Here is a 20,883-nt window from a genome sequence, read left to right as displayed (position 1 = left end):
CAATTATCATGGTGATTTTTGATTCATTAATTAAACTAACAAAAGTTAAAATTTAAGGGTTAAAATAAGGCTGTGTTAATTTATTTTTAAAAAATAATTTTAAGTGTCGCCTAGTTCATAGTGTGAGAGAGAGTGTCATTACAAAAATCTAAATCAAATAACTCTGGTATATATAAATTAGATAATACCCAAAATCATTATGACTAATATACGAATGTATGACCTAACTATGGTATAAAATTATGTGGGATACATCATATATACTCCCTCGCTTCCTAAAAAGTATAAACAATCTCATTTTATCATTTAACTAGTATCTCTCCCGTGCTATGCACGGCATAATGTAATTTTTTGAAATATACATATTATACGTATATAATAATAATGCATAGTAAAAGATTATTTATTCAAATTTATACATAGTGTTGATTGAAATTTGTTGAATATCTAATAAAAAAACTGCAAATCTAGAAAATGTAATGAAGTAATAACCGTGCAAACAGTAAAAGGAACCAAAAATATCAAGTTTGGTGAGCAAGGTTTGTAATGATTATAAGTGAGTATCAATCTTTCTCCCTCTGTTAAGAACAAAATATCAAATTTTAGTTTTGTTGCTATTCAAAAATACAAAAAAATGTACTCATATTACAACAAAATTTACGATGAGTCAGACGAATACCAACTCACGAAGCCTGTCAATTTGTTGTTTGAAAGTAACGAAAAATAAATAAAAATAAAGGTGTATCAATAATAAGTTACTAAATGTCATATTTATAGTCTAGAAAATAACTAAACTCTTCAAAAACCTTCAACGTTCTCAATAAAAAAAATACTTAATTAGCCAATTAGTTCAGTACCCAATTAACTAAAAGAATAAATCTAATCAGTTAAAGACTTCGACTAATCATAATAATAATTCGAATATCGAAAAAGCCTAAACCATCTTTCTTCCTTCTTCCATCATCCTTGTAAACTCCATAAAAAGATACAAATTCAAATCTTAAATTTGTAAACCCTCTACTACCATGCAAAAAATATGGATACTCGTCAACCAACTAACCGAGCAACTAAAGACAGCTCGAATATTACTGCCCTAATGGTGAAATCACATAAAATAACACAAAAAAACCCTTAGATCTGGGGCTCCATCGCTGCCACATATATGAAATAGTCGATTGCCACCTACATCGATGTGTCCTCCGCACCAATAAGGTCCGTGAGGCTCATGTTGATATTCTTCCTGTAATTTCCTCGGACACCAACAATGTCCAAAAAATGCAAATATGAATAACAATGAAAGAACATGTATTTATAGAAAACTAAAAGTTAACATTTCATGTTCCACAATTCATAAACAAAAGACCTTTTAGTTTCCACCATCTTCAACATAATTATAATATTTACATATGAAACGTTTACTAAAATTTAATATTTGCAGGTGAAATGCTTAGAGAAGAAATGCTAATTAAAGGCCACGTGCGGTGGTTTTTGGAATGTGGAAAGCAAAACGCTTAGAATATACGCCACCAATTAAAATAATGGACTATTAATAAAAAGCTAATTTAATTAATAAATAACTTTTTTATTAACCTGACATTGAAAATAAAGTTTAATGTCATTTGTTACAAATTATATCAATAATAAATGTCTATTCTTTTTACATCTCAAATCATAAACTATTTATAAAAATTAATTTTAAATAATAAATATATATATTATTCGAATGGCATTCATGTGAATATCACCGAGCTTCATTTCATTACAATATAGTGATCCTATACACTAAAAACTCAAACCTTGAAACCTAAATCCTAAACCCTTGACTTTAAAATATACTCATCATGACCAACAAATGAGCGAAATATCAATAAAATTCTTCGTCCGCCCTGGTTCAATTTTACTTTGTTGATCACTTATTTTATTTTGAGAGGTTTTAGATCTGTATTCGATATCTTACACTGCGTTGGCCTACTTGATAACCCTTACTGATAGTAGAGATTTTTTTACCTTAATCTTGGCTGTAAATTTGTTTATATACTCATATCAAGAAAGAGTGGCTTTAATTAAAAAAACATGATGACATTCTTTTTCTTTCCTAAACTCCAATTTTATATAACTCATAAAAATCTGTTTAATGTCATTTGTTACAAATTATATCAATAATAAATGTCTATTCGTTTTACATTTCAAATCATAAACTATTTATAAAAATTAATTTTAAATAATAAACAAATATATTATTCGAATGGCATTCATGTAAATATTATACCGAACTTCATTTCATTACAATACAGTGATCCTATACACTAAAAACCCAAACCTTGAAACCTAAATCCTAAACCCTTGACTTTAAAATATACTCATCATGACCAACAAATGAGCCAAATATTAATAAAATTCTCCATCCGTCCTGGTTTAATTTTACTTTGTTGATCACTTATTTTATTTTGGGAGGTTTTAGATCTGTATTTGATATCTTACACTGCGTTGGCCTACTTGATAACCCTTACTGATAGTAGAGATTTTTTTTTACCTTAATCTTGGCCGTAAATTTGTTTATATAACTCATAAAAATCTATATGAATATCATTGTAAATATTGAAATTTATAAAATAATTTAGGTTCATGTATTTGATTGGATTAAAAAAAATAATTATTGTTATTATTATTATTATGCATTAAATTAACGTTACCACATATTCAAACATTGGAATTCAGTACATAATATAATAAAACATAAAACGCACTAACTGCGCTACAACCCATTTGTAGCATCTGTTTTTTCTTTAAAATATGCAAAATCTATAAATGTTTTTTCTTTAAAATATGCAAAATCTATAAATGACTATTATCAATAACATGATAATTATTTAAATTAATTTTTAACTGAAAATTTAATATCACTATTTGATTTAAAAGTAATGAATTCTAATGTCATTGATAATTAATTAACGAAACGGTGAGGAAACACAATTCATCTCTGATAAGAGAAAGAGACGGTGTCGTCCTTCAGCTCAGCAGTCTCAACGGCGCTACACCTCTCTTCGCCACCGAGCTCGTTCCCCCGTTTTTCTAGTGCTGTGGCGAGAAAGCGCCATGGATTATCCTCCAAGCCTACAGCCGTTGCTTCCATTAGGATCTGCAACGATCATGCCGCAGTCAAAGAGCTTCTTCGCGGAGAGGGACGCTTTATCCCTATTATCTTGACCAACTTCAAACGTGAAATTGAGATCATCATCTCCTGCATTCACCACGGCTTTCCGTGTGCTCGACTTTTCCACGCATTGAAATGACACCACCGCATGGGTCGTCGATGAATATTGGAATTTTGACGAATGAAGCTGTTTTGGGAAGATATTTATAGAGATTTTGCTTGAACGTTTGGATTTTTGTCATTAATATACAAATCATGCATTGTTTGTAAACGTTTGGGATGAGGAATATTAAGAGTTGTATATAAAGTGGTTTGGGATGAGTATTGTTCACAACAATGATGAGAATTTATGTTTTTCAATTAATATGAAATCATGGATAGAATGTATCGTCACAACAAATTGTAATTTTTCAGCTAAAATGGCATTTGCGTAAATATCCCCAAAACATGTATAGATTTGTTGGCTAAAATTAATCCATTTTTGTTTAAATTTTTACACGCTTTAGACTACTAATTATTTGGATTTTATTTTTCCATTAACACTATTTCAATTATTTTTTTATTATTCTCAGGTTTAGCAGTTTCGCATGAAAACATATTGTTAGGGAACAAAGAATGTATTTCATAAACTAATTTTCTTTTTAATTAAAACCGAGTCGAATTAATTGAAAAATTAAATCAAACTGAATACAGAAATTATAAAAATATTCAAAAATATGAAACAGAAAACTTATTTAATTATTATATTTATTGTTACAGCTTTTTTATAATGTCCCAATTAGAAATCTAAAAATCATCCACTCCAAATCTTCAATATGTTTGAAATTTTGAATAAATAATTAAATATGGTTCAGTGGGTGGGTTTTTATCTTCTCTTCTAGCTATATAGCAAGTTGTTTTCAAAAAGAAAAGTAACAGTAAATACTATGAGGAAATGATTAGGACTAGAGCTTCAACAACAGAACCCTCAAAGGATGAATTGCGTGATTGAATTTAATGCCCCAAACTATCATTAATTCCATCTCCTCTCCTTCCCCGTGATTTCATTACTAGCTTACTTCAATATATTTGCCCCACACTCACCAACCCTAAGCATATATCATTAAACTCCCTTACCTATATATACTATACCCTTCAAACATCCCTTTTATCTAACACAATAATTAAAATGAAATTCTCAACACCTCAAGCAACAATACTATTCCATGTATTGTTACTAGTGAACGTTCACTTAGGCATGCCCTTCACCGTTATCATGCCGGATTCGGGTGCCCTCGTAGACGGGCCACAAACCGGGCTACCCGGGTCCAACACCGGCGCTCAAACGGATCCCGAAGAGCAAGAAGCGGTCTACGACATAATGAGAGCAACCGGCAACGACTGGGCCACGGAGATCCCGAACGTGTGCCGCGGTCGGTGGCACGGGATCGAGTGCGTGCCCGACAAAGACAACGTGTTCCACGTCGTGTCTCTTTCTTTCGGGTCACTATCGGACGATACCGCATTCCCGACGTGCGACCCGACCCGCTCCACCATCTCACCATCCATCACTAAACTCCCTCACCTAAGAACCCTTTTCTTCTACCGATGTTTCACCAACAACCCTCAACCCATACCATCTTTTCTAGGCCAATTGGGCTCCTCTTTGCAAACTTTAGTACTAAGGGAAAACAACCACATTGGCCCAATTCCACCTGAATTAGGCAACTTGACCTATTTGACCGTTTTAGATCTTCACAAAAACAATTTAAATGGTTCAATCCCACATTCATTAGGTCATATCCATGATTTAAGGTCATTAGACTTGAGTTGCAATAAATTATCTGGCTCATTTCCTAACATCACATTCCCATCATTAAGCATCCTAGACCTCAACCAAAATCATTTCAAAGGCTCCCTCCCAAACTCCCTCCTAAGTAGTAATTCCCTCCTAAAAATAGATTTAAGTCGAAATCGAATCTCCGGTCCCATCCCAAACCTAGAAAACCTCGAAAACCTAGTTCTCCTCGACTTGAGTTACAATACCCTAACCGGACCTCTCCCTAACACACTTCAAAACCAAAGATCTCTTCAAGCTCTCATCCTCAATGGCAACCCCTCCATATCCACCACAATTCCAAAGGACATGTTTTCAGGTTTGAACAACTTGATCATCTTAGGATTATCAAACACAGACTTGAAAGGTCCAATCCCGGAATCACTAGGAGAGTTAGCTATGCTAAGAGTGCTCCATCTTGATGGGAACCAACTCAATGGAACCATACCATCAACATTTGCCAAATTGAATAGTCTTAGTGAGCTAAGGCTAGACAATAACAAATTGGTAGGGCCAATTCCTTTCAAGAGAGAGAGGGTTTGGAGAATGGGGAGAAAATTGAGGATTCACAATAATTTGGGGCTTTGCTATGATGAGAAAAGTGGGCTTGGAGATGATTTGGACAGTTTGGCTAGTGCAGGAATTGGACTTTGTGACGTGCCTAAAAATGTACCAGCGTCATCAGTTCAACATATCTCTACACTTGATTATGGGAACATGTTCAATTCCACCACGAATTCAAGTGCTTCACCACACAAAAATAATGCTTTTGTTGGAGTGATGATCATATTTTTCATTTTTGTTTCTTGTTTATTGTGAGGAAATATATAGATAGATGTCTCTTTTGTATTGTTGTTAGTTCACTATTGTGTAAAGTGAGTTGTGTATATTGTAAGAATAGTATCATAAGTTAGTTGCCAATATAAAAAATCTTTTTGCATGAGTGTATTTTTTTTTTTGGTATTGATCCTTGACTCGTCTCCTTAAGAAAACGCTTGATTACAAATTTTCAACTGTGTTTGTTAAATATCCAAATCACCATTGGCGTTTCTTTCCGTTTTAACATATTCAACTCCGTAGCTTTGACTCAATCAGAATCAACCAAATATTTTTAAAGAAAAATTGAAGAATGGGAAATGTACAACTAATGAGGACCTCTTTCATAAACAACTCTTGGCAATTTTGGAATTGGTAGCTTTAACTGCAGTGGAACTTTTTTGCTCAAAGTTTGAATTTTGAGAGGTGGGGTGTGTTGAAATTACTGATTTTGGCTCAATGTTGTGTTGTGTCAAGGCATCAAATCGGTATGTGATTTCTTTTTGTTCTGTTTCTTGATTGCTCATTTATGTTGAGTTTTGTACTCTGTTTTCACTATTACTTCCTTTATAGGGCTGTTCTAAGATGTGGATTTGTTATTTCTCTGTTGAGGTTTTCAGCTACTGTTTGATTTTATCAGCTATTCAACTATTATGTGTTTTGAAGTTAAGTTGAAACTGGAATTTGAACAGAAAAAGGTAAGGGAAAAAGGACCCCAAAAAATGGAGGATTTTTTCTCTGAAGGAATTGCAATTGGCTACGAATAATTTTAACCATGATAACAAGCTTGGAGAAGAAGAATTTGGAAGTGTGTATTGGGGTCAGCTCTGGGATGGCTCTCAAGTAAGATCATTGTGTGTTTTCTCATTCAATTTCATTCATGCTGCTGTGCTTTACTTACCTCTGCTTCTAGATTATTCCACTGCTGCGGTAACTGAGACGTCGAGCAACCATCGATGTGAGTCGTGTTTGTTTGCCATAAGGAAGCATTGGTTGTAGTCATGTTGGTGAAGCAAAATCCAACATATAGCCCATGTTAGTGTAGTAAAGTTGAGTTTAAATGCGGAAATACAAATACTGAAACAGAGGAAAGAGAATAACTTAGAGACTACATTTTGTTGACTAGATTAATTCATTTCATAGTTACATCCATTCCTTTCTTATAGAGTGATAAATTAGGTTGATTAATCATTAATTCATATTATCTTTCCTTTGATTTTGCTAAACATTAGTAGTTCATAATGAATTGTGGCTGTAGTTCTTGAAGATAGTACTAATCTGATGCAAGCTCTCACATTTTTCTTGCATTTGCAGATAGCGGTAAAAAGGTTCAAGTCATGGAACAGCAAACAGGATATGGAATTCTCAGTCGAAGTCGAGATAGTGGCTCGTGTGTGCCACAAGAATCTGCTCAGTATGCACGGGTACTGTGTGGAAGGGCAGGAGCATCTGATCGTCTATGATTACATGCCCATTCTGAGACTGTTTTCTCATCTCCACGGACACCAATCTGCAGAATGCCAGCTCAACTGGGCCAGGCGAATGAACATCGCTCTTGGCACCGCTGAGGGCCTCGCGTAAGACTCTCTCACACAATTCTACTTTTCTGCCTTCTTCTTCCTCTCCCAGAGTCGAACTAATACTTGCTCTATCACAGTTATCTGCACCACACTGCAATCCAGCACATTATCCACAGAGATATCAAAGCTAGCAACGTGCTGCTAGACCGTGACTTCAGAGCTGTGGTTGCAGATTTCAGGTTTGCAAAGTTCATCCCCGATGGGGGACATATGTGAACACCAAAGTGAAAGGCACAGTGGGTCTGGGGAAGGCATCGGAGAAGTGCGACATCTATAGCTTCGGCATTCTACTGCTCGAGCTCGCTAGTGGGAAGAAGCCAGTAGAGAAGTTCAACTCAACGATGAAATGTGACATTACAGAATGGGCATTGCTACTGGCTCAAGAGAGGAAGCTGAGTCAACTGGCGGACCCAAAGCTGAACGAGTTGTCTTGGTTGGACTTATGTGTGCAGATATTCGACCAGAGAAGAGGCCGACGATGCTTGAAGTGATCAAGCTACTGGAAGGAGACAAGGAGAAACTCGCCTAGCCGGAGAAGGGAGAGAGGTTTAAATATTAGAGTTCCGATCGAAAAAAAAAAACACACAAAGACGGCACCTGCTTATTGCGAATATTAACAGAAACTGAAACCAACTGCCAAACTTCAAAAACTATGTTATAGCTCTCAATTACGATTTGGTTTGTAAACAGAAATAACAAAAGGACTCGTTACAAGAAAATTGGAATTCAGTTTCCATGTAACATCTTGTCAACAAAGTCGTACGTTAGTTTCTAAACAGACATTTTCTCAGTAGATTATCTGAAGATGCACAGCTCGTAGAATTCATATTACAATATTAGGTAAGAAGATGCAATTTCTGATAGAACTTCCACAGCTACCAGAACAATCAAGTGAAGGTGTCCTCCCTGTCACCTTCGGCAATGTCACCTTCCTCCAAGTTGGAGAACTCGAGGAAATGTGTTGGCCGATGATCCTCGTGATAGAACTCCCTGGGTGTGCCGAGTTTAACTCCATATTTCATGCTCACTGTGTGCTTCACCCCCATAAAATTGTAGTTCCATGGTCCATTATCGGGGATCTGTAGAAAGGTCAAATTCGGATACATAAGGATAGGGACTACGAGGGAGGATACTAAATCACCTGTAATAATTTAAGAATCAAAATGAATAGTAATATTACCATATAGAATCCCAGGAAACGATCACTCAAGAGCATCTGAACCTTCTCGTAGTACGTAGGGAGGTAACCATGGGGGTTGCTTGCAGCATCTGTGTTGCTCTTACCCCATTCATATCCAGTTGGGGTCAACTTGTATGCTGTTAGAGAGCATGAACCAGGGGTGAAACTACATGTCAATATTATACATTTCTCTCCATCCCATTGTTTGTTGTTTGACAAGATCCGAGCATGAGCAGCAAGATCCTACATTGAGAGGTTGTAAATATTAGAACAAAGACGATGGAAGTATAACAGTACTATCAGAAACCAATGCAAAGATGAAGCAAGTAAAACCTGTGGTGACAGTTGAGGCTGCTCGTTTGGCTGAGTGTGCATCCATCCTAGAGGCTCCAAGTCATTCAAGAAATCATGTTCAGGTAGAGCTGATGGTAGATGAACTTGCTGGTGGGTACCCCACTGTGGCGCCATGGCAATGCACCGGATTTCCTTGACTTGGGGATTGTCTGGAGGACTAACACCATAAAGGTAACCTGCAACCTGGGTGCGCAGATCTGCAATGCAAATGAACTTCTTCAAGATATTCTTGGGCATAATGTATGTATATCCAGTTTCCTGCATAAAGTTAACCAAAAATGTTGTTAGAGTAATAGCTTTATATGAGCAGACGGATTTCATTCAGCAGAAGGTACCAGTACCTTAATGTCCTCTGAGTTTACATATATATGATTGACACGAAGATGGAGATTGGTAGCAGAAATAGCTCTGACACGCCAGTCAGTTTTAGACCCAAATGCTGCTTGTTCATAAGGACTGGTAGTAGTCACGATTAATTCATCACCATGCACATTTGTGGTTCTTGTGGTGACTGCTGTGAGCTGACTAGAATCCTTTGCCTGAAGGACCACAAAAGTCGCACAATAAGTCGCACAATAAGCAACCAGGTAAACATATAAAGAATGAGATGCCACAATCAGTTGCAACAAAGAGTAGAACAATCACCTGTTTCTCGATCTCAGCAATTTGTTGACGTTGTTGTGAAGGTGGAGTGATCTCAGCTCCAAGAATAATATCACGAATCTCGGAATTGGTCAATGCAGAAGTGTTCACATTATTCTTTGTCGCATAGTCAGAAAGTATCAGATCTCTGAGAGCTATTTCAACCTACACATTTCAACAAAAGAAAATAGATTAGACAGTAATACCAATCAAATGCATGTTCAGAAAAGATTTCAAGTGCAGCATTCCCTCAACCAACAAAAACTAGAAAATTCAATTCTGAAAAACAAATTTCAACAATCTCACCTTCACCCACTGTTCATTTGTTAAACTCGGCCATATATGATGAGGCTCCGTGACAATTGTCTTATCAGGCTTGAGCAACATTTTTGCCTTCTCATTGTTTACATGAAGAGCTCGTAGAATCAATATCAGCCTCGAGAAAGCTGTGTAGGAGGAGACCGTCTTCAACCAATCATCATATATGTTGAACAATACCATCTGAGGTTCGGTGGCCTTCAGTATCAGATCACCAAATTTCTCGATCTTCAAGCATGCCTGGAATGGCAATTGTAGCTCACTTCCTTTAATCACAATATTTGGGAAATCGAGTAAATGCACTTCAAGGGGATCCAACATTCCTTTGCGGGTCACAATAACTTGTTTCGGCTGCTCTTCAACAGGTAATGATCGGACCAGGGCAGCAACTTCTTCGGCAGTTTTCCACTTGGCAAGCTGACCGAGACGCTTTTGTCCAGCCCACACACTTGTGTGAATAACCTGTGGCCCAGAAAAGCAGGAATAAATACATGCATAACCCTCGGAAATACAGAAAACAGCATAACAAGGGGATATGAAAAAACCTTCAAAAACAGCTGGCCAGTCCTTGGGTTGAAAATGAAAATCGCACCATTAATGGGTTTTGTTGTGAGATTTCCCTCAAATGTCTTGTGAATAGTGACACGATACACATTTGTGTCATCTACAAACCAGATTATCTGATTGCTGAAGATCTCCCCATAGTTCTGGGATGACAGATAGGGCTCTGTAGGTTCTGAAGAGTACAGCTGCAGTCCTTTTCTAATGCGTTCTCTAAGAACATATAAGGCAGGGTTCGACTGCAAGCAAAAGTTGATTGATTAATATTTGTTAGACAAAAAAAATCAAATTCAACTCCAGTTTATACAACAGCAATTAAAAAAAATACCTTCATGATCTTGTTCATAGCCTGTGCAATCAGTGGCTTCGAACCAGGGAACCAATTTCCAAAAGCAGAGTGCAGATTATAAGCTAGATCGAGTCCAATCATAACACCTGCAGACAGTTTCATCCATGTCATTCAATATGAAAGAAAAGATTAACTTTAACAGTTAAACATGTAAAACCAACTAAAAATTAACACACCAGTTGGTGATGGATAGATTGACATGTTGTCTGTTGTGTAATCCATAAACTTTGCTCTAGTGTACCGCTCAATATCGTGGGAATCATAATCACCCCAGCGAAGCTGCACATCAATCCAGTATTTATTGCTGGCCTTTTGATCAAAAACATCCTTAGACTCTTGCACAAGACTTGGTTTTGACATGGGCCATCTATGGGCAGCAAACAACAGGATATCAGCGCATGAGCTGTTCATTTTGTAACTCTTTCGAGGGTGAATTGTCTCTTTCTGAACAGTCTCAATTTCCAGTGCATCCAACTCCTGATCCAAAACTTGACAAAGATCCATCACTACACTCTCATGTATCTTCTGCCACAGATGCGCACGGAATATCTGGATCAGGGATATCTTAAGAGTTGGTATCTTCCCGTGCATAAAGATCCCAGTGAGATCCAGCTGGACTTGGAAACCAACATATACATTTGCTCTGTTAATAGTCGGCGACCACCACAGAGTAAATCTTCTGTTAGGAATTTGGTTTAGACCGGATCTTTGTGCATTAGTCAACTTCTTATACTTCATAGACTCCTCAAATCCGGAAGCCTTCTCCCAAAAAAGACCCTCCCATGTTGGGAAACTGAATAATCACACAATAAAAATGAGACAGATTAGCATCATATGAACTTAAAAAGAAAACTAATGCAGGCATCAACTATGTACCTAATAATATTAAACGTAGATAGGTCAAGATGGAAACTTTGGCTAGTTGCCAGTTAGGCTCATGAGGTATGACAATGGTAGCTCATGTTATTATTATAAAAAAATGAAGGTTAAGATTATTGTGGACAGATAGAGGGACTTACTAGGTTCCCTTAAACAATGTATGTTCAAGAATTCCTTCTACTCCTCCCAGAGCTTGGATAACATCTGTACGGTAGTTATTCAAATTCCATAATTTCCCGTCATGCCTTTGGTGCGTCCACCAAAATGGATTTTGCTTCAGGACCTGGTACTGCTTGAAATCTGTCCGAACTCGCCACCCTTTGTCATATGCAAGTGTGTGCCTGTCCTTCTGGAAAAGAGTATTGATACGGGGTATCCCACGATCCCATGAATCCTAAAAATTGAAAATAATATACAAGTTAGACAATCACTTGAAAAAAAGTTCAGGTATTAACTTAAAACCAAAGAGTTAACAGTTCATCATACTCAATACAAACAGGATTCAAGGTTATAAACCACCCTCCTCAGCATACCCCTAAAACCAACTGGGAACCAATGCAGACTGAAATTGGAAGAAAAGATGCACAACTCAAAGTAAACTAAATAAACTTACTTCCAGATCTTCCAGGGTTAATCGCCTATTCTGTGCCTGAGCTTCCTGCCTTTTCAATGCATACTCAGCCCAAACACGTTGGGAATCAATGAACTCGCTTTCCCAAGGCTGTCACAGAGGCAAAAAGAGAAATTAGAAAACTGTGATGTGGTAAGGAAAACAAAAACACATGAACTCAACATACCTGTATGTACCGATACAGATTGGGAATCAACTGGTCCTCATCATGACTCATTCCACTCCTAAAATGACTGACACCAGTATCTGTTTGTTTGCTATACCGGAGATCACTCTGAGGGATCAAGATGTGACCCATTGACAGCATTCCAAGTCCTCCAATTTCCTTTGGAGTGTAAAAGATGACAGGAGGGAACCTGACAGCATACAACGTTTCATAATTTCAGTAAGGAAAAAAACAGAACTAAAAGAGACTGCATATACAGGATTCAAAATGTAAATAACCTGCTAGGCATTTTGGAATTCAGCCCAATCTTAATACGCGTCTGTATCTTGTTTTCGCACTTAACAAGAAGATCCAACAACTCTTGCGTGTGTACAGTAGCTTCACGAAAATATGTCATGAGACCTGCACAAATAAGATAGAAGGTTTCAGCAACAAGAAGTAGCAGCTGGTAGTCTGCCACAATGGCATAGAAAGATATATCTAAATAATACCTATTAAGGCAGTATTCCACTTGTTGACAATCTTTGTGAATGTTGTTGAACCTGAAGACATGAGAATCTGCCTAACTCGGTTCTCGAACACCTTCATATGTTCATCATCAACCCTTAAGAAAGCAACTGCAGTTCTTTCTTTTGTTTGCTCATTTTGCAGATTCCAAACACCATCTCTTGTATTACTGAAAGCCTCTTGAGTCATTCTTATCTTGGGCAGTATACGAACTTCAAAACCACTCCTGCAATACCAAAAAGTAAATGGTCATTTTAAACATTCCTCAACTATTGAACGAGGGATGAATAGAGAGCACACATACATGCTGAACAGCAGGTTTGGATTGTCCTTGCTGTAGACAGAGACAAAGCTGTTCTCCCATTCAAGTGTGGTGATACTTCTTGGAAGTCGATTCTTCATGTCCCAGAAAACACTCCTACCAAGATTAACTGAAAGAATGTTGTAGAGACATATTAGCAGTCATATATAGGTCGAGAACGTCAACATTTTAATGATATTAGATATATGAATCATGGTAAAATAAAGAAGACCCATACCATCATGCTTCATGAGTCTCATTCTAGCATCTCTTGGCCAGCACTTCTTATTATTATACCCAACCATATTTTCATTGTTGGGATCAGGATGCTCAGTAAGATAACGCTGGATAAGATCCCGAGCCTCCTCGTGAGTGAACCGGAACAGTATATGTACCTTGTCAATGTACCTAGAGTACAGTCTGATCGGATGCCGAATTTCCACTCTAGCGTCGTGGAAAGTAATGAACTCATTAGGCATCTGGGGTGGACCAGCTATCTCACTGGCTCGTGTCAGACCAAGAAGCAGTAGATCCAGAACAAGTCCATAGTACTGCACAACAAACGAAGCAAACTGAAGACCACGGATGAGACCATAAGAATTCGTATGGCTCATGTCCTTGTATGATAAAACAACATTGTTCTTCGCAGTGACATAATCAGCAATATTATGGTCCAGAACCAAACGCAGAAGCCTGCGGATGTAAGATAAAAGTAAGCTTCTCAGACATACCAATTATATAGTTGTCAAAAGCAAAGATAAATCAAATTTACTACAATACCTGTTGAGCATGGTTAAATCGATCTTTTCAAAAAACTTCTCAAATTTAGTTTGAAGCATCACAACACACTGCCCGTCACTAGTGTCCCATACGCCTTGTAGGTTGTTTATGCCTTGACACCACTTGTAAACCAACAGAGGTGGTGGTTCTGAATCTGCAGGCTTAATCCAATTAGGGAAAAGATGACGTTTGTCACCCTCATACCACAGATACTGGTCCAGATATGCATCAGTGATCTTTTCAAGAGGTTCAATCTCATAAACAGGAATTAGATAGCTGTATAGATCCATGAACTCAATGCCAACCTGCAAGACATTTCATTTTCTAGCTTAGAATTTTCAAAGAAAAGAAACGCAAATTGAAGTTAAATATAAAATAGTTTCAACCATTTAAATAGAACTTTGACAGGCATGTGAGGCTAAAAGAACTGAACATTTAAGAACATTCTATGAACTCAATCAAATAGGAAGCTTAATCGAGAACTTACTTCTTTGAAGGCACGTTGAGTAAGCAAATGACGTTTGATACGCGACAAAGCCTCGTGAGGGTTGTCATATGCCTGCTCAATCAAGCCCAGTTCTTCTCTTTGTAGCTGGTTCAACCTTACAGCAACACTATACGACTCCTTCAATCGCTCCAGAGCAAGGATGAGGAGTTTAGTATCATGCTTGTAAGACAGAGGAGGGAAAGGAATCGGAGAGAATTTTCTAGATTCCAGCCAATGCACAGTTGTAGTGTATATTGCAACTGCTTCTTCAGGAGTGACATATGGACCATCTTTCAAGTAGTTGTGTTGTCGTTCCTGCAAAGTGTGTGGAAAGAGAATATTAAAAAAAGCTATGGAGATAAATCAGAACTTGAATATCCAACTCCAGGAGACTTCATGATGGTGTGGGTGATACAAAGTTACAAACCTGTTCAGCTTTTAACCAAAGACGAGTTAATCTACCAAGATTCTTTCGGCAAACAGTCTTGTCAACTGTGGCTCCCCTTCTAATACGTTCTCGATTATAATGAGCAACATTGGTCCACCAATCAGCTTTCGATTTGACATAACGCAATATCATGTTCTCGATTGGAACTGGCAAACCAGGTACCTTCCACGGAATATTTGCTTTCCAGCAACGCCAAGCCTCACTCAGATGCTGCAAAATAGTCCTAGCTTTATTTTGCTTAATACCCTCTGCAAGAAAAACAATGAGCATTTTTATTTCAAAAATAAATATCACATAATAGTTAAGGGAAGAGAGGTGAACATAAACATATATCAGAAGCTTTTACCTGGCATTGCATCGAGGACATCGTGCATGACAGCAGCACGAAGCTCTAGATCAAAGTGGCTCTCAACACGCTGTTTAGTCACAGTTTTCGCCACTCCCTTGGAATGCCTTCCTTCAAATTGCCTAGCAAGTAAATTTCCAAGCCACCTTTCCAGGAGAGGAACTATACCACGGAGGAAAAACAACCACACTCTCCACATAGGTGCCCAAAAGCCACAACCAGGACCTTTCCCAACCGGCCCAGTATTAAATCGGTAATAGATCAGATGCTTTAAGTCTTTACACATCCGAATCTGGCGCATGAGCCGATATTTGTAACGGTACATACCAGTCAATTGTCCAACATGTGAAAAAATGTATTGTAGGCCATCAGCCAACTGAAACGCATCAACATTTCCCAGCCGGAACTGGATATTTGCGTCAACTACAAGCTTAGTCAATCTTAGGATTTCACGGCAAAGATGGAAGGCATTACCAAAACGTGACTTTTTGCGTTCCTTAGTGGTTAGAGTCTTTACAGGCTTCAAGTTGAAGTTGTAGTCCAGATGAAGGTAGTTCAAGTTTTTCCTATGAATCAGTAGGTTCAGCATGTTGTACCCTTGCTTGCACACTTGCAGACCAGCTTCAGCCCAATCAAGTTCAGTAGTCTGGAAAAACTTTGTAGCTTGGAGGGACCTGAACAGGTGCTTCTTCTTCTGAGCCTTAGGTGGGCGGTGATGCAGCTCATTCAACACAAAACATTTCAACAATTTCTGATAGCTAACGCGAACTTTGACAGGGTAAGACGGGGGGCTGCAAATAGAAAAGGGAAAGAAAACGTCAGATACATAAGCACATTCTCCAGAGCTAACTCTGTGTGTGAAACTAAGAGAAGTTAAGAGCATATCTCACCAGTGTTCCTTGAACCACTCAGATACAAGAGGTATATCTTCGGCACGCCTCATCCGTCCAGATCGCATGTTAAAAGGGCGTGGGGCAAACAGAAGAGAAATACCAGCAGCAGTTGTGTCCGTATATATAGGAGTGCCACCTAATAACGGTTCTACACCCTCAGGCAAAGCAAAATCATCGTCTTCTTCTTCATCATATACCTTCTTATCTCTCCTATCTTTACTTGTACTTGTTATGGGATGGATTAGAGGATCATAGTAGAAAGCAGGTAAATCAGGATCCTCTGTTTTTATGAACATAATCATTGGAGTGTGATATATACTAAGCTTTACTTTCCTCGGCCTATTGTTGTAAAGATGGGGAAAAGCAATCCTGTATTCTGTCCTGAGAGGTGAGCGAATGATAAGCTTATTGATATCATTAAACTCATTCCAGTCCTCGTCGCCTTTCTCCATGTCCCGATACAAAGGCTCAAACTTAGGACCACCTGCAAAATTAATACCGGAATAATCAGAGAAAGGTGGTACAGATTACTTCTATAGTCACTTATCAATCTTAATCACAATAATCAAACCGAAAAGTAGAAACTACTATCTCAAAGAAGGAACATAACAAGTGCCATCATCTGCAAGAACTGGTCACCTGAATCACTTCTACAAACAAGCACAACAACATTTGTAAAGATATAATTAGAACAAGAGTCACTAGAGAAGAGAATTAGATATAGCATACAGACATACCAGGTATACACATGTTGAGAGCCTTGGCAGTGAAGAATGACTCCATGTCAAAAAGGTAGAAGTAATTTCGATCAATCAAATCAGATAGCAACTGGCCAGCAAGCCGGTGAAGTGTCGCCATGATTGGAAGCGAAAGATGCCATTTTCGGTAGCTAGGCCCATTTATAAGCTTTGTCTTCACAAGAGGCTTATGGTCATAGAACCAGGTATGCACAGCGGAATCTTCTTCCTCATCCAATTCCAACTGAATTGGTTCTAAGGGATCCACATCAAGGAGATTGTCAGCATAGTCTAATGGAGGCTCTTCATCATCAAAAGGTGGGAAACGCATCCTCTTGAAATGTCGACGATCTCTCTTCTCTCTTCGCATCATGATCCACATGGTACCCCACTGCAAGGAGTTTTAATATTCAGCAACGGTAGTGGCAAGAAAAGGCTATTTAGATGAGATAAAATGCACATATAACTACAAAACACACGAAATGTTCAAAACAAAGAAACATACCTGTGCCAAATAAATTGGTTCAACAACCCAAGGAATTTCATTTACAAAGGTAATAGCCCCAGTAATGTGGTACAGAACCTTCACTTCACGGACCTGAAGTCGCAAAAGGCAAATATGGTTAATACAAGCATAAAACACCAAAAGGAACCTCACCAAAAATCCAGTTGTCACGAGTTATCTAGCACAATTACCTGTTCCCAAGGCATAGGCATATTTTCGAGAAGTTTGTACACAGCATGTGGCACAAACTTGAGAGCACCCAAATAGACACGCTTATCATGGCGATATTTCTTTGACGACATGTCACCATGGTCCCTGCCACAAAATATCAAAACATGAGTCGATACATAAAAATGGTAATGCCTTCAAAAAAGACCTACCGTGAACAAAGAGACTTCACAGTCAAAATGAATTTTGCAATGCTACCTACATGTCAATGAAGCATATGCTATGTACTCATTCAGATGCTCTAAAAGACTTAAGAGTAACACAGATAAACAATTACACCATCATCACATAAACATACCCATAACCCATTGAATAGAACACTTCCACTGCAACATACTGTAGTAATTTATGAGCTCTAATATAGTTAAAATCAAAAGGAATTTCAGAGCTAGTGTCATACCATGTTATACCCACGTACTGACTTACGTGATTTGGATAATATTTTAGCAACTCCATAGGCGGACCTAAGTTCTATCAATAGAACCAAACTAATATGTTGAAGCTGATCATTACAGTATAAATTATCAACAGCCACCGGGGACACTATAAATCTGAAATAGCAAAACTTTATTTGTGGGAAACAAAATACCCGTAATAACCTAGCAATGGAGAAAAACAACACGATAAAATTTTACATAATTCTCTACATGAAAACAAGTTTTGAATCACAAAGCACAGCCCAAATAAGCACAAAATACTAAAATCAAAAAGAGTAACATACCTAATGATTTTCCTGACATGTTCAGGAGGCATATCCTCCTTCTGCGTCTCAACAAATCCGAATTTCCGTTTGTCGCTATACCGCTTCGTGTTCAGCTGCATCCACTTCCTCGCTCTCTCGTCCAACTGAGACTCGGTCGGCACGACAGTGTATGAAGGCAGCAACGACGGCATCGGGGGCGCAACTGGCTGAGCTCCGCTAGTCCCAGGCGGCGCAATAGGCTGAGCTCCGCTAGTGCCAGGGGGCGCCATCATTGGCGGCATAGCTCCCGCTCCGCTCGTCCCCGGCGGCGCCGGGTTGTTCATGTTGTTGTTCCACATATCCTGCCCGCTGTTGTACGTCTCTCTATCCTCTACTAAAAAACCCTAAAACCCTAGCAAAACACTCCGACCACACAGCAGTAGATTTGCTGGACGAAGTTGCGATGATTCATAGAGGCCTAGAAATTAGGGGTTGGAATTCGGATTCACAGTAAATCAACTCTCTCTCTCTCTCTCGAAGTGGATCGAAGAGAGCCAAAATTGGCTGCTGAGAGAAATACTATGGTTTATAACTATCTATGCAAGAGGAGGCGGTCTATTCGAACCGACTTTAACATTTGGGCTCTCTGTTATGGGCCTGGGATTTCGGGCGGTGAATGGGATGGGCTTCAGATTATTACCATCTTCATATTGTGATTTACTACTACCATTGCTTGGAGGTTAAGTAATTTTATTTTAATATTTGTTTATTTTTTAATTAGTAAAATTCGTAGATAGAAAAACAGTAGTACTTACTTATTTTTCCTTTTATTGAATTTGTATTTTCTTTAGATTTAATTTCCTTTTTAGTTATTTCTTTTCAATTTTTTTTATAAGATAGAATTTTCTTTTATCTAATTTAAAGCCCTCGTGGTTGTATTATAAAGACATGTCTTTTGAATATTAATTTTATGATGAGTTTTTTTCTACTCTTCAATATGGGTGAGCACTCGTATTTCGGTTCGTTTTATTGTCAAAATCTAACCAAACTCGAAAATTTGAATTTAGTTCAAAACTCAAACCGAACCGAACCCGAAAAACCGAAAATCGAACTTTAAAAACCGAACAAAACCAAAAATTTCAAAAAAACCGAAAACCGAAAAAATAGTTTATTTTATTTTATATATACTTATAGAATATAAATATATACAATATAAAATTAATAGAATATATGTAATACATATTATATAAAATATATTAAGAGAATATATTATATATATGATATAATATATTAAATTAATAGAATAAATACATGTAATATTATATTTAAAATATAACTCGGTTTTTCAGGTTTTCCGGGTTTTTTTTCGCCCGAACCGAACCGTACCGAACCGAAAAACCGGAAAAAACGAACCGAATTTCAAAATTTCGGTTTGGTTTAGTTCGAATATTCGGTTTTCGATTTTTTTCTCACCCCTACTCTTGAGTTTTCAATTCTTTGAGATTTTTTTATCCAACTTAACAAACTATTTTTCACAACCATTCATGATTTCAATCATTACACTTCACAATTTATCAACCGTTTATTCATACTCGTTGTGGCATCATTCCTCCACAATTAGAAGTCTTTACGCCCTGTTTCTTCGCAAAATCCTTGTCAAGCGTCAAATAATAAACGAGGATCATATTATTTCTTATACGAATATATTAATATAAAAAATAGTTGTTATTTTTAAAAGACAAGTGTGGTAATAAAACATACTACTCCATATTAATACTCCATCGTGTCCATGAAAAAAGTTACCACAATTGGTTTTCCAATATATCCACTCAAATTTTGTTAGTGTACTTTGCATATATAAAAGTAGGGTGTCCTTAACTCACGATCCTCATCCTCACACATTATTAAAATTTGTTTCGTCCATATTATGACAAAATTGTTTACTTTGATGTGGTTTTGAAGATACAAACGTTTTCAATTTTTTAAATGAAGTGTCCAAATTTTGTTAGTCGCACGAAGCAGGCGACCGACCCCTCTCGCCCCATAGATTCGCCGCTGCTCCAGACATCTATCTCTATGTCTCTCTCCATCCACCTATTGTAGTTGTTGTTGTTGAAAAATTACACTCATTACTATTGGAAATATTTTTACCAAACATGTGCCTAATGCCTGGCGTTGTGATGGAATGTTCATGTGACTTGGACTAACTAGTTCAAACCCTAAAAGGCGAATTAGATGAGAATGCTAACAATTCTTTATTTTTTCATTGAGATAGGTCATTATTAAATTAGATACCAAATTTCATTTAGTTGAAATTGAATACATGAAATAGTGAAATTTGAATTATAACTTTTTTATTGATCTAAAGTCTAAATGGCGATGTCTATGAAGCACAACTAATGTTACATGAAAATATATAAGTAAGGTGGATCGGTACGGTGTATCTACCTAAACCACCATATTGCAAATGGTCACCAAGGTACAAAATACAATTGGTCTAATCAAATGCAAGCAAGCAACGCT

At 37.5% G+C, this 20,883-nt stretch overlaps 2 protein-coding genes and 1 pseudogene across 2 annotated transcripts; 2 read left to right on the top strand and 1 right to left on the bottom strand.

Annotated features, from left to right (window-relative positions):
• Positions 1-4,328: 4,328 nt before the first annotated feature.
• Positions 4,329-5,935, top strand: LOC125187403 (protein TOO MANY MOUTHS). Its single transcript, XM_048083990.1, has one exon. The coding sequence runs from the start codon at positions 4,392-4,394 to the stop codon at positions 5,787-5,789; it is 1,398 nt and encodes a 465-aa protein (XP_047939947.1). The 5' UTR covers positions 4,329-4,391; the 3' UTR covers positions 5,790-5,935.
• A 164-nt stretch (positions 5,936-6,099) lies between these two features.
• LOC125187404 lies at positions 6,100-7,962 on the top strand (annotated as a pseudogene).
• Positions 7,963-8,000: 38 nt separating this feature from the next.
• LOC125187401 (pre-mRNA-processing-splicing factor 8A) lies at positions 8,001-18,923 on the bottom strand. Its single transcript, XM_048083989.1, has 25 exons — positions 18,400-18,923; positions 17,642-17,765; positions 17,451-17,543; positions 16,946-17,336; positions 16,206-16,692; positions 15,316-16,106; positions 14,949-15,217; positions 14,522-14,836; positions 14,035-14,339; positions 13,493-13,947; positions 13,258-13,384; positions 12,938-13,179; positions 12,725-12,848; positions 12,447-12,636; positions 12,263-12,370; positions 11,790-12,043; positions 10,947-11,563; positions 10,750-10,856; positions 10,406-10,660; positions 9,849-10,322; positions 9,546-9,707; positions 9,242-9,439; positions 8,880-9,158; positions 8,547-8,789; positions 8,001-8,445 (listed from the first exon to the last, which is right to left on the bottom strand). Exons 1-25 carry the CDS (start codon positions 18,717-18,719, stop codon positions 8,254-8,256), a joined length of 7,122 nt encoding a protein of 2,373 aa, XP_047939946.1. The 5' UTR covers positions 18,720-18,923; the 3' UTR covers positions 8,001-8,253.
• Between the last annotated feature and the right edge of the window lie 1,960 nt (positions 18,924-20,883).

Source organism: Salvia hispanica, chromosome 5 (genome assembly GCF_023119035.1).
Source record: "Salvia hispanica cultivar TCC Black 2014 chromosome 5, UniMelb_Shisp_WGS_1.0, whole genome shotgun sequence".
Classification (NCBI taxonomy): Eukaryota; Viridiplantae; Streptophyta; class Magnoliopsida; order Lamiales; family Lamiaceae; genus Salvia; species Salvia hispanica.
The sequence above is the reverse complement of the archived record's forward strand: the minus strand, read 5'-3'. Positions and strand labels throughout refer to the sequence as shown.